This window comes from Miscanthus floridulus, chromosome 15 (genome assembly GCF_019320115.1).
Source record: "Miscanthus floridulus cultivar M001 chromosome 15, ASM1932011v1, whole genome shotgun sequence".
NCBI classification, from domain to species: Eukaryota; Viridiplantae; Streptophyta; class Magnoliopsida; order Poales; family Poaceae; genus Miscanthus; species Miscanthus floridulus.
Window position 1 is genome coordinate 72076851 of NC_089594.1, and position 13946 is coordinate 72090796.

Consider the following 13946-nt stretch of genomic DNA (forward strand, 5'->3'; position numbering starts at 1 on the left):
GTTGCACCGGGGGGGGGGGGGGGGGCAGCGGCCACCGTAGTGGGCCTGGCCGCGCCAGAAACTGGCAATCGCGGGGACCCGCCGGTGTGGCCCCACATTGGGGCGGGGGAGAGAGAGAGATGCGGGGGAGGAGGAGATCCGTACTGGGGCCCTCCCGCTGTGCCACGCAGAGAGAGAGGAAGGGGAGGCGGGGGCGGGGGCGGGAGCGGTGGAGGCGCCGGCGCGCGGTGTCGTTTGGGCCCTCCCACTGCGCTGCCACCTCTGGCGAGACGGACAGAGGGAGAGAGGGAGAGTGGGAGGGGGGTTCTGGTGGCGCACGCCGCCGGGCAGCGTAGGCTAGCCGAGGGCAGCACCGACGGGGGTTTTAGAGGGGCACCAGTGGCGGGTGTGCTTCTGTGCGTGTGTGGCGCGGGTGGGTGTGTGCGTGTGTGACTGTGTGCGGCTGGATGCGGGGTATATGAGTGGGGGTTTGTTGAGTGTCCTATATTTGACACTCAGCAAAGAAGGGGGTTTGTCGAGTGTCAGACAGGGGCACTCGGCAAATCCAGATTTTTTCCATTTTCTTTCTTTTGTTTCTTTTCCATAACATATTTTTCTAAATTTATTCCGATGTACTTTGAAAATACCTTGTCAAATTCACTCAACAATATATATTTGATTTTTCTATGATTATTATTCTATTATTTCATGCTGTTATAGCTCAAATTCAATTTATATCAATTAAAATTCTATAATTGCACTTAATGAATTAAAATTATCAAACGGATCCAAAAAATTACCAAAACACCACATGAAACAATCTATGTTCTCTATTGCCTATACAAAAAGGTTTGAAGTAAAACCCCAATTCGACCGTCACTTTGACTCCAAATCTTATCGAATCCTTTGTCAACCCTACGATTCTTCTTCTAAGATGCTTCGGTTTGTAAACATCATACGTGACAAAACGTGCAAAACCTTATCAATTTTTTACCACAGCCTCCACGTTTGATATCATCACATCATGACAAATCTCATGATTTTCAAACTTTGTTTGCTTTTTTTAGAATTTTAAAACCATTTGGCCACACGTTTGTGGTCGTGTTTCCTGAACGAGATGTTGTGAATTTCTTTTCATTTCCAAGTCAAGGCCTCACATTGGACTCAATAAGATGACTATCATTTTTCTACTCATTTTATTCTATTATTTGAATCACTTGCAGTTCAAATTTGACTTAAACCAAAAAATTTCTTGAAATACAATAAATTAATTAAATATAGCAAATAGATCCAGAAATATACCAATTTTTAACATGGAGTACCACATGTTGTATGTGCAGAGTAGGAAAAGTTTGAAGGTCAGAAGAGAAAAAAAAACTTATTTCTTTGCTGAGTGCAAAAAAAAACACTCGACAAAGAGCTTGTTTGCCGAGTGCAAAAAAACACTCGGCAAACCCCTTTCTTTGCCGAGTGTTTTTTTTGCACTCGGCAAACCCCCTTCTTTGCTGAGTGTTTTTTTTGCACTCGGCAAACCCCTTTTTTGCCGAGTGTTTTTCGTACAGTATTCGGCAAAGAGCTTGTTTGCCGAGTGCCCAAAGGATTGCACTCGGCAAACCCCCTTGCACTCGCCAAATTGACTGTTTCCGGTAGTGGCTCACGTTGCTCTCGCGCCTAGCAGTGATCTGTGGCATCTACGGCTGGGTCATTCAGGGCGCCACTCCTTTCGTCAAGCTCTACATCATCTAGAATTTAGTTCATCCAAGTCGTCATCACATGTTTGTTCCACTTGTCAGATTGGGAAGCATGTCAGGCTCCCATTTTCTTCTTCTGTTTCAGTTAGCTACGTTCCCTTTCATATTGTGCATGCTGATGTATGGACCTCCCCTGTGACAAGTTGTTCTGGTTTCAAGTTTTACCTTGTTCTAATTGATGACTTCACACACTACGTTTGGACCTTTCCCCTGCGTACCAAATCCGATGTCGTTTCCTGTCTGCTGTCTTTCCATGCTTATGTTCAGACACAATTTCAACTGCCTCTTATTTCTTTTCAATCAGACAACGGCAAACAGTTTGACAACAACACCATCCGCACACATCTAGCCACTCATGGTGTTGCCTTCCGTCTCTTTTGTCCATACATGTCTTCTCAGAATGGCAAGGCAGAGCGCATCCTCCGCACTCTGAACGATTGCGTTCGGTGTCTTCTACTCCACACCAACATGCCGCCCTCTTTTTGGGTCGAAGCTCTTTCCACCGCGACACACCTTATTAACCTTGGGCCATGCCAAGCCAGTGAGCCGCTTACTCCTTTTCAGTGCCTGCTTGGTGCTCCTCCATCCTATGATCATCTAAGAGTGTTTGGCTGTCTCTGTTTCCCCAATCAGGCAGGCACACCTCCAAACAAACTCAGCACCCGATCATCCGCGTGTGTTCTATTGGGCTATCCCGCTGATCATCGCGGTTACCGCTGTTTTGACCTCACGACCTAGCGTGTCATCACTTCCAGACACGTCATTTTCGATGAGCATGCCTTCCCCTTTCGGAATGCACCTGCTGTGTGTAACACCCTGTGTTTTTCACCATGTTAAAATTTACTAAAAATTTAAACTTTTTAAAATTTTACAACAATTTAAAACTTGATTAGTTTATTTTCTACGGAACCGTTTTAGATAAAGCTTTTTCCAAAAACCCTGCATTAAAAATTTCACCATCTCAATTATGAGTGTTCGTGTATTGTTTGTGTGCTTTTCTAGAGTAGTTTATTTGCAGCGCCAAAAATATTTTCCTTGTATATTTCCAGTACCATTATTTTCCGTGAATTGCTAATCCCAAGAACACCCTTTCGTAACCCTCCTTGATTTTTTTCTGGGAAAATACAAAAGACTGCTCAATAATTACTAAACCTTTCCGGGCTTAATTAAATTCCCTTCGTGGCTTATGCGCTTTAATTGCTTGGGCTCAGCCCAGCAAAGGCCGCGGCCGTGCCGTACGTCCCCGTGTGTCGTCTTGCTCGTGACCCACGGATGCACGTCGTCTTCCTCCCGCGAATCGCGTCGACCGCTCGACTGCTCGAGCACGCCGACGGTCGCGCGGACCCTGCAGCTCTGCCATGGCTTCCGGAGAGTTCCTCCGCCAGATATTTTGTCCACCGCGGATCCTTTTCTGCGCGCACATGAAGCACGCCGGCACAGCCCCAGCCCGTACGTCGCCTAGCTAGTCCCATCGCTAGCACGATGCGTGACGCCGCTGCTCTGTCACGGATGCCGGCAAATATCCCCGCGGCCGGAAAATATCCGCAGCCGAACCGCCTTACTGCTGCGATGCTGCGTCGTCTTCCTGGCGCCCTCCCCGCGTTTTCCGCTGATAGCTCAGGCACGCGAGCTCTCCAGTGCTCCTCGTGGACGCTGCAGTTCATGTCGGCAAAAATCTCCGGTTGCCCAAAATATCTACACTACCACCGCCTTACCGGCAGCTATAAAAGGCCGGCGAGGCCACCGTCGCTCTCGACACCTCCGTTGACGGACACAGGAAGCTTGAGAACGAGCTCTGCTTCTCTTCGGCTGCTTTCTCCAGCGCAGCCCTTGCCCTCGCCGTGCGCGGACCCGACCCTCGCCTGCGAAGCTCCAAGCTCGAGCTCGCACACGCACGGCACGGACCGCCGAAGGCAAGCGCCGCCGCGCCGAAGGACGCCGGAGCCGCGCTTGCCGAAGCTGCCCTCGCCCAGCCCGCTGGACCACCATCCGCGCCGCAGCGACTGGATCCGCCGAGCGCCACCGGGTCCATAGTATTCACTAACCCACTTGGCAATGATTTTGTCCATCATGATGCACCCCATGAAATGCACCCACACTTTGCCAAGTCTCTAAATTCCCCGATGTCCGATGGACTTCTCACTTCCCTTTCGGGATCCAAACCTTCTTGGTGCTCTTCATGTTAGAAATGATTTCTTTTGGCACCCAAAAGCGTTTGACCCCATTGTTGGCTTGCTTGTTCACCTTGATGGCCACCACCGTGTCATTTTTCTTCTTCAAGAGATAAGGTGTGGAGGCCTTCTTGTCCACCTTGTTGGTGTAGGTGTTGGAGAGCTTGCTTGTTTGCTTTTTCTCCTTTTTCTTTGCTCCTCCCTCATTCTTCACCTTGCACTCATAGGACTTGTGACCTTCCTTGTGGCACACGTAACAAACCACGGTTTGTCCTTCATCAAGGTTCTTCACTCCCTTGACGGTGTTATCTTGATGAAGTTGGGTTTGCTTCGCCTTGCCTTTCACTTGAGTCAAGTCCTTGGTGAGGCGAGCTACTTCTTGCTTGAGTTGCTCATTCTCCTTTGCAACCTCTTGTGTGCATGTATCTACAACAACTTTCTCAACACAAACTTGGTTGCACAAAGGTGAGTCTAAACAAAAATCATTACAAGAAGTATAGGCATCCTTTTTAGACATGTTAAAGATAGAACTTTTCTTTTTAGATGCCTTGGTGGGGGTTGTGCTAATGGCTTCAAGATTAGCAACTTTATTAGTTAGCTCATCACAATATTTGCACATGGTTTTCATTTTAGTAAGCAAACTATTATATGCTTCTTGTAAGCTAGCTAATTTTTCTTTTTAATTTTTCATTTTTCTTTAAGAGTTGCTCATCATTGATTGTGCATGCATTTGTTGTTGCACTAGTCTTGAGTTTCTCAATTTTAGTAGATAGTTCAACATTGAGATTAGCAAAGTTCTCATATTGTTCAAGCAAAGTTTTGTATGCTTTTTGTGAACTATCTAGCTTTTCTTTTAAACTTTTGAGCTTCTTATGTTGACTAGTGCAAGCTTTAGCATAATTAATATTTTCTTGCACAAGTTCATGATAAGAAGGCATATCATCATCACTATCACTCTCACTAGAGGAAGAGCTTTTGTTACCTTGTGCCATAAGGCACATACGAGAAGAGCTTGATGATGAGTGCTTGCGGCCTCACCTCTTATGATGGGGTTCTTCTTCACTTGAAGAATCATCCCATGATCTTATTGATGTGAGGGCTTGGTTCTTGCATGCCTTCTTCTTTGTCATGGGTGTGGGCTTGTTTGGAAAAACTTTCACAAAGTGCTCCAACTCGCCGCATCCATAGCATCCTCTCTTTCTTTGCCCCTTTCTTTGGTTTGTGAAAATGAAATCTTGAATTTGGATGGGCACACCCTTGACATTGAGCCTTTGGATCATCTTCTCCACCTTGTTGATCACTTTGATTGATTCTTCATCAAGGTCGGAGGTGGAGGAGGAAGATTGATCATCATCACTTGATTCTTGTTCATCATCATCATCATCCTCCTCTTCTTCTTCACTTGAGGAGCTTGAGCTTGAGCTTGACTCAACTTTCTTGCCCTTCATCTTTTTCTTCTCGCTACAAGTGAGAGCTTTGCCTTTGCTTGATGAAGATGCTTCTCCTTGACCCATCTTACGTGACATTTCAAATGCCACTAGCTTGCCAATGACAATGCCCGGGGTCATGGTGCTCAAGTTCTCCATGTTGTGAAGGATGGTGATAATGCTTGCATATTTCTTTTGTGGTAGAACGGAGATGATCTTCCTCACGATGTCCGCATCATCTAGTTTTAATAATCCTATTGAATGGAGCTCATTGATAATTTGATTCAATCGAGAATACATATCACGAACAAGCTCATCATCATTCATAGCAAAGGAATCATAATTTTGCTTGGCTAGACAATGTTTTTGCTCACGAACATTACTTGTGCCATCATGGAGCTCTTGGAGTTTTAACCAAATTTCATGTGCCGTATTTAAGGTGAACACTTGGTTAAACACATCCATGCTAAAAGATTCAAACAAGCAATTCTTAGCTCTAGCGTTGAAATGCATTTCTTTTTCATCACTCTTTGTGGGCTTTTCAGGATTCTTAATGGGTTTCATCCTGTCACGAGTGACTCTCCAAACACCTAAATCAACCGCCTCAAGGTGGCAAGCCATTCCTGCTTTATAGTAAAGGAAGTTAGTGCCATCAAATTGTGGAGGCCTAGCGGTATCCATCCCAACCACTCTACAATAGCGTTGGCTCAACGGCGGTTAAGCCAAAGGTCCAAATATGAGCCAACCGGCTCTGATACCAATTGAAGGGACCGTGACGCCTAAGAGGGGGGGGGGGGTGAATTAGGCAACTTAAAATTCTAACTCTAAACTATGGCCTCTTTTCTTAATCCTGGCAAAACCTATGCAATAGATAAACTATCTAGATGTGCAACTATGGTTTTGCTAGTGTGTTGCTATCACTACCGCAAACGTAGTAACGTAATCAATGTAAATGTGGAAGCTAAAGATCAAGGTAGAGATATGCAAACTCCCGTCGACGACTTTGGTATTTTTACCGAGGTATCGAGAAGCGTGCAAGCTTCCCCTTAGTCCTCGTTGGAGCCCCTCGCAAGGAATACCTCGCAAGGGCCAAGCTCCCGGCTGGGTAACTCCGTGGATAGCCTCGGGCCTTCCCCACGCGTAAGTGGGTCTCCGATGTGCCTCTCGGCAAGCCTCTCCCAGATGCTTCCCGCCGTCTTCACTATCAAGCTTTCGGCCAAAACGCCGCGGGCCTTGTTCCCTCTGGTACACGGTGGCGGCCACACCACAAACGTGGTTGGTGTGATCTCGCAAGACTTCAAGCCCCTCCGATATACAACACTTGTGCTCACAAGCACGGGGTAGCAAGAGGTATGCAAACCTCACTAAACACTAGGCATATACCTAGAGCAAGCGCATAAGCGGTGGTCTAATCAACCTAAGTACTTCGCAAAGCACTTATGCTAATCACCTAATAAAACACTAAGCACTATGCATGTGGAGATCACTAAAATGGTGTATCAACACCCTTGGTATGTTTCCTCAGCTCCACCCACTCAAATGGCCGGTTGGGGGGGGGGGTCTATTTATAAGCCCCACTGAGAAAGTAGCCGTTGGGGTCGAACTCCCGCAATTCTGCTACTGACCGGACGCTAAATCGTCCTGACCGGACGCGTCCGGTTGTCCCGACCGTTGAGCCAGCAATGTGCTGATCGGACGCTGGCCAGCATCCGGTCGCCTGCCACCGGACGCGTCCGGTCGTAGATTTGCCGCTCTGGAACCTCTCTGTACTCGATCGGACGCTGCTGTCCTGCGTCCGGTCGGTTGCCACCAGCGTCCGGTCCATCGTCCGGTCGCCTGTCTGCTGAGCCACTTGCCCAGCGTCCGGTCGCTTGTCCAGTGTCCGGTCCAGCATCTGGTCACCACAGTGAGCTCATTTCTTCGCGATCTTGCATACGGCTTGGTTCCAATCTTCATGCTTGGACTTTGCTTGATCTCTTGGGTCTTCTCTTGTGCTCCTAAGGTCTTGCTTGAGGTGTTGATCATCGGATCATCACGTCGCCTTCGTCCAAGTTACGTCTTGCACCCTATTGAACTACAAAACAAACACTTGCAAATTCATTAGTCCAATTTGGTTGTGTTAGTCATCAAACACCAATATCCAAAGTAAATGGGCCAAGGGTCCATTTTTCTTACAGTGTGGTTTACAACTGTTGGTTACCGTACTTGTTGTTATGAATCATACATGTTTATTACCTTAATAATGAATCATGAGAATGTCATCATTATAAGAAACGCCATTGCTTTTCTGCAAATGTACAAATTCCTGATAGTACCCTTGCATCCACCAAATATCTATATGTTGGAATTAAGTCCTACGAGTACGAAATGTACTCACGGTGCCGCCGTTATGTTGTTTTGTAGGTAATTTCGTTTGGTTGATGTGACCCAATGCTCTATTCACCGCTACATAGTAGACCTTGGAGTAGGGCAACCCCAAGGTGTTCTACAAGTTAGCTCCGATAAGATCTCAAGGGAATTGCCGAAGAGTTAAGCCTAGAAGAGAAATTCTAAAATATTGTTTAATCATGTTTCACTATTTTTGTATACCAACGCTCTAGCAAATCTTTTCACTAAGTTAAGTCTTTGGCATGATGTCATGTGTTATATGTGTTGGTTTATCACATGGGGTGTTTTGTGTCACTCGACTGTTAAAAAGATCCTGAAGTGCGAGGTGTGGGTGGCGCCCGATGTCCTGGATATGGATGGGCCTATGGCGCCTGGCACTATCTCCATCTCTGAAGACATGAGGACCCAACTATCTGAGCAGTTTATAATGGAACATCAGCGGTGGCCTCTAGTGAGTGCCCATTCAATGAAATTACAGGCACTGAATAACCTGATGCAAATCAAATGCTAGTACCTACCTACAATTTTTGTGTGATAGTGCCCTCTCTTGTACTCCATAAATAAAGGAGCAAAACAGCAGTTGAAGGAGCACGACACTATGTTGCAACATGAGAGAGATGACCATTTTGTTTTTGGTGAAAAGAGAGACAAGATGTTCGTCCGGCCAATTGCTCTGTAGTTGCAGGCTTGGAAGGCATCAGGAGGGCACTTTGCACTTTGTGCGTAGAAGCTCCCTGTAGATGTAGGCTTCCAAGGCAGTAGAAGCTCTCGTTTCAGTATTTTTTAGGCAGGCTCCATTTCCATTATCAAAACGAGAGTACAGGGTCTACAGCAAGTTCAGGGAAAACAACAAGAGTAGATGAAGGAGCTTATCACCCCTTGTAAAAGCCAAAAATCTATTTCAGACCTCCAGACTTAACCAGGATCTTGACGCTTAATTAGGTCACACACTCGATAAGGAGCTAGATCGCTCGATGTAGGGCCTAGCCATTTTTTGGATCGGCTGGCGCCTAGGGGATGTCCTCACCTGAACCTTGTGTCTCCAGCGATGAGTGCGATACACAAGACACGTCATCGAAGGAGCCTCGTCGGGAGTGCGATACGCAATACATGCCGGCGAGGTCTCTTGAACCAGAAACACCACACGCCCGGGAGGGACCCTGTCGGGGCGTGCGGCGGCTATGGGCTACTCTCGCTGGCCTGACCGCTCTAGAGCATCGTCGTCGTCGATCCTTCAGCCATGCAACACCGACGAAGAACGAGGAGAAGAGGTAGATTGGGAAAAGAGGGTAAAAAGAGGTAGTAGATTGATTTGTTGTGTTTTTATGTCGATTGGACAGATGGGAACTCAATCGGTCATGATCCTCTCATATATATAGAGGAGGGTGGTCTTATCCCAGTAGAAAACCTCTCTAAGACTTATGTTCCAAGTTTCCCACGAGTTTGGAATAGTTCGGGTCGGTATCAAAAGGCCAGATTCGAACATGGTTTTTATTAGGTCTGTCGGAAGTCCCGACTTGGGTCGGAACTCCCGACAGTCGAAACTTCCGACCTTTATCGGAACTCCTGATATGGGGATGACCTCAGACACCCGAGCAGGTTTCTTCAAGCTTCCCGGAAGTCCCGGCACCTATCGGAACTTCCGACAGTCGGAAGTCCCGACTTGGATCGGAACTCCCGAAAACGGAGCATCTTTCCGGGAGCATAACTCCTTCATCCGGACTCCGAATTAGACGTTCCATATATGTTTTTTGACCGTCTCGACGAGAGGAACACAATGGTGAAGTCCGTTCTATATTTTGACAACTTTATAAAATAGACAATTTTGGTTGTCGACACAGGGGAAAGAAAGCGATAGTTTGCTGAAACTCTCCCTGATCCTTTCCGACTTGAATCATGCTCCATTTGCGCCATCATCATGCATCTTAGGGTCCATTTGCAGCAGCAGGTGATTTGTAGTTGGAGTCCTGCCAGAAGTCTTATGGCTACCTGTACGTAGCATAAAGCTGCCCAATTTGGTGAGATCAGAACTAGTACTGTATGAAGCGCCCTGGTAATATTTTTGAATACGTACATGTATGCATGCATAATTTCACAGGGTTCTTGACTCGCGTGTGCGTACACAAACACACACCATTGATCGTTAGTGCTGACGCCGAATTTTGTTTTGACATCTGAGTTTCAATGGAGAAAATATAGACGTAACTGTAATTGGCATTGCAGTCTGCAGCTTCTAGAAGTGCACCGCTTTACATATAAGAGCAAGGCTAATAATACAGCTGGCTTGCTGGCTGTAAGGTTCCTTACAGCCTTCTCTTAGCCCACTCATATAGTAGTTAGCTCTTTACAGTTAATACATGGCCCACTTGTCTCTCTCACAGACTTTCTTGGTTCTTGTGCCCAAGCCGGCTGTAAGCTTACAGCCCGGTTCTCCTCTCTCTCCTCCCCTCTCTCCTCCACCTCAGCATTTAGTCGGCTTACAGTCTGCTATTATACTTGCTCTAAGTAGAAATGAGCTCAACATGCGAAATTAGTTCTCGGAAAGAGTGCCACTTCCTTGAAAGAACTAGCAACAACGTTTTTTAAGTATCAATTCCATTTCAACTCTCTAAACTAATCATTAGATTTGTTTTTTTTAGAAAGTAGTGGTCCATTTATTGGAAAAATTGAGAAGTCCATTTTTAACGATTTAGCTAAGGATTAAGTCCATTTTGGTTCCTCAAATCTTGTCTTTGTCTAATTTTAACTATAGGAACCATTTAATTTTGACCTAGAACCATACGAAAACCACTCAAAACTGCCTCGGGGTGAAAATTGAACAATTTGATAGTTGAGGTGCCAAAGTTTAGCAAACCAAGAGTTGAAAGGGAAAAATGGACTTAATCAAACACTTTAGTTTTTTTAGATATTTATGAAAATTTTAATATACTTAGATTTACTTACTTTGGGTTTTGACAAAAAAATATTTTACAAGATTTGTTCACAGTTATCACTTAAACTTGATGTCAGCCCTACCACGCTTGATGAGATTGCCCTCGAAGGCTTTGACCATCTCTCAAGTCTGAAAAGACACAGAAGTAACGAACTGAGTGAGCGGTTTAGGCCCAGTTTAGATGGCAAAAATTTTGGCAAAACGACACTATAGCATTTTCGTTGTTATTTGGTAATTAGTGTTCAATCATAGTCTAATTAGGCTTAAAAGATTCGTCTCGTGGATTTCGTCCAAACTGTGTAATTAGTTTTATTTTTTATTTACATTTAATGCTTCATGCATACGTCCAAAGATTTGATGTGACGGGGAATCTTGAAAAATTTGGCGTTTTGGAGGTGAACTAAACAGGCCCTTATATGGAACATCAGTGGTGCAGAGGTGGTGGGTGCCCATTCAATGAAATTATAGGCATTGAATAACCTGATGCAAATCAAATGTTAGTACCTACCTACATTTCTTGTGTGATATTGCCATCTCTTTCACTCGTCATAAAAGAAGTTGAAGGTGCAAGAGTGCATGACACAGTGTAGGCTTCGAAAGAGAGATGAGGTGTTCGTCTGAGGTAACTGCAGTGGCTTAGAGTAGCAGTAGGCTTGGAAAGCATCAGGAGTAGTGCTCGTTTCATTGTGAATTGGTGGCGTCCCTTAATACACGAGTGAAGAACCAAGAGAACCGTGCTAGTACCTACCATGCTGGCCACATCTCGTCGGGGATGAGAAAGCAGAGCCAGATTTGCTGCAGTACGTGCCTTCATACCCCAAGAATCGTGATCCAAGTCAGTTGCAATGTTGAAGCTGAAACTTTGCAAAGAAAATGTTGAGACACTCAGTTTTGATAGTGGTTAGGCGCGGTGGCCACGAGGTCTCCCGCGACCTGCGTCGCGCGCTCCACGCGCGCCCGCGTTCTGTAACTTTACATACATGTATTTATACCACAGTGACGCAATACAAACACTGTTGGCCCAATTCCATCTTCCTACATGGTATCAGCTAGCGCGGTTATTTGATCCTAATCCCGCTTTCCATCGCCTCCGCTGCCGGGCTCTCCATCGCCGATCCGTCTCTTCCGCTGCTCCTTCCTTCCTTCCTTCCTCCTCCTCTTCCTCCATCCCGTCATGGACCTGGACCTGGACCTGGAGGCAAACCCCCTCTTCGATCTCCCTAACTCCGACGCCAGCTCTGAGTCTTCCTTCACCTCCTCCGCCGAGGATATCCCGCCCTCCATTGCTACACCGACGGCGGCCGTGTCCTGCAAACCGTCAACATCAAGTCTCATGTCCCCGTCGAGCTTGATCTCTCCGACTCCAACTACACCGAATGGCGTTGGTTCTTCGACGCGTTCATCGGGAAATTCGGCCTCCGTTCTCACCTCTCCTCCAAGCCAACCCCTGAGAACCGCCGTGATCCCGAGTGGCTGATGCGCGACCAGTGTATTCTCAGCTGGCTCTACATCTCGGTGTCCAAAGATGTCCGCGCTCTCGTCCGCGTTCCACGCGCCACTGCCCACTCCATCTGGAACTCCATCCACGAGCAGTTCCGGGACAATGAGCTGCATGCCTGCATCGCGCCGTCTACCTCGAGGCTGAGTTCCGCAGCCTTGTCCAGGGCGACATGGACCACCTACACCGGTCGTCTCAAGCAGCTTGCCGACGCTCTGCGCGACGTCGGGCAACCCGTCCGGGAGACGAGCCAAGTCCTCAACATGCTTCGTGGGCTCAACTCCAAGTTCTGCCACGCCGTTCCGGTTATCGCCGCCAAGCACCCGCCCCACTCCTTCCTTTCGGCTCGCTCGTACTTGCTGTTGGAGGAGAAGTACGACCGCGAGCATGACAAGGCGGCGCAGCACCAGGCTCTTCTCGCCACCGGCGGCGGTCGGGGTTCAGCTCCCTCCCCCCACGGCGATGGCGGTTCCAGCTCCAATGCGCGGTCCACGCCGCCAGTCCGGAACCGCCCCATGTTCTGACTCCACTCGTGGGCGCGGCAAGAAGCCCACGACCCTCAAGGCGGTTACGGCTCTGGTCAGCAGCCCCGTGCTCCAGGACCCGCTTGGACCCCTGGGCTGAACCCTTGGACCGGCATGGTTCAGGCCTAGCCCATGCCGTTCTGTGTGCCAGGCGCCTGCGTCCTCGGTCCTCGCCCCGGCGCACCTCCTCAGCAAGCCTTCTTTGCGGGCCCACTGCCTCAGCTGTCAGCTCCTGCTCCTTCGCCGCCGTCACTGTCCAACGACGTCTGGAATCACCAGGCTATGCTCGCTGCGCTGGCCACCTCCGGCGTACCGCCAGGCGGCCCTCAGGCCACGGAGTGGTTCTTCGACACTGGCGCCTCCTCTCCCACATGGCGTCAAACTGATCCGGTACCCTCTCCTCTTCTCAGCCTCTATCTCATTCTGCTCCTATCGTCGTTGGCAATGGTGCCACCATGCCCGTCACTCACAGGGCGGCAACGTCCATCGCCACGGCTCGTTCCCCTCTCCAACTCAACAATATTCTTGTTTCCATTTCACTTATCAAAAACCTCGTTTCCATTCGCTCCCTCGCTCGTGATAACAGTGTTTCCGTAGAGTTTGACCGGTTTGGTTTTTCTGTCAAGGATCTCCCCACCCGCACGGTGATCCTCCATGTAACAGCATCGATGATCTCTATCCCTTGGCAGCATCATCACCGGAAGCTCACTACCGAAAATAGTGACTTTGCCGTGTGCCACAGGCACTTAGCAAAGACCAAAAAACACTCGACAAAGGTTTTGCCGAGTGTAACACTCGACAAACAGCACACCGTATCTACAGTGTCGGCAAACAGCTAGTTGCCGAGTATTTTTTATCGTGCACTCGGCAAATGGTTTGCCGAGTGTCAAATTTGACACTCGGCAAAAAAGTGATTTGCCCACTTGGCAAAGGATTATTATGTGCCGAGTGTTTTTGGGAATTACACTCATCAAACCTATTTTTCAAACAAAAAATAATAATTTTTTTCTCAGTATACCATTATTGTTTGCCGAGTGTTTTTGGGAATTACACTCGGCTAACCTATTTTCCAAAGAAAAAAATAATTTTTTTCTCATCATATTTCAGTTTAATATCTTGATTAAACAGCAGGACATTCTGAATACCTAGAAATTCACGCATAGCTATGACGTACAAATATAATATCTTGAATAAACGACATGACATCCAGTAGACCAAGTCCTTCTGTAAAAGATAAATTCACAGGCACACAACTGTTGATTGTGAAGGAGATCAT

At 47.4% G+C, this 13946-nt stretch overlaps 1 protein-coding gene across 1 annotated transcript; it reads left to right on the forward strand.

Moving 5' to 3' along the window:
* The first annotated feature begins 12124 nt into the window (after window positions 1-12124).
* LOC136507637 (uncharacterized) lies at window positions 12125-12670 on the forward strand. Its single transcript, XM_066502296.1, has one exon. The coding sequence runs from the start codon at window positions 12125-12127 to the stop codon at window positions 12668-12670; it is 546 nt and encodes a 181-aa protein (XP_066358393.1).
* The last annotated feature ends 1276 nt before the right edge of the window (window positions 12671-13946 follow it).

Bases quoted from the DNA above. Each gene is read 5' to 3' on its own strand.
- LOC136507637 (XM_066502296.1), top strand. From the start codon at position 12,125: ATGCGCGACCAGTGTATTCTCAGCTGGCTCTACATCTCGGTGTCCAAA.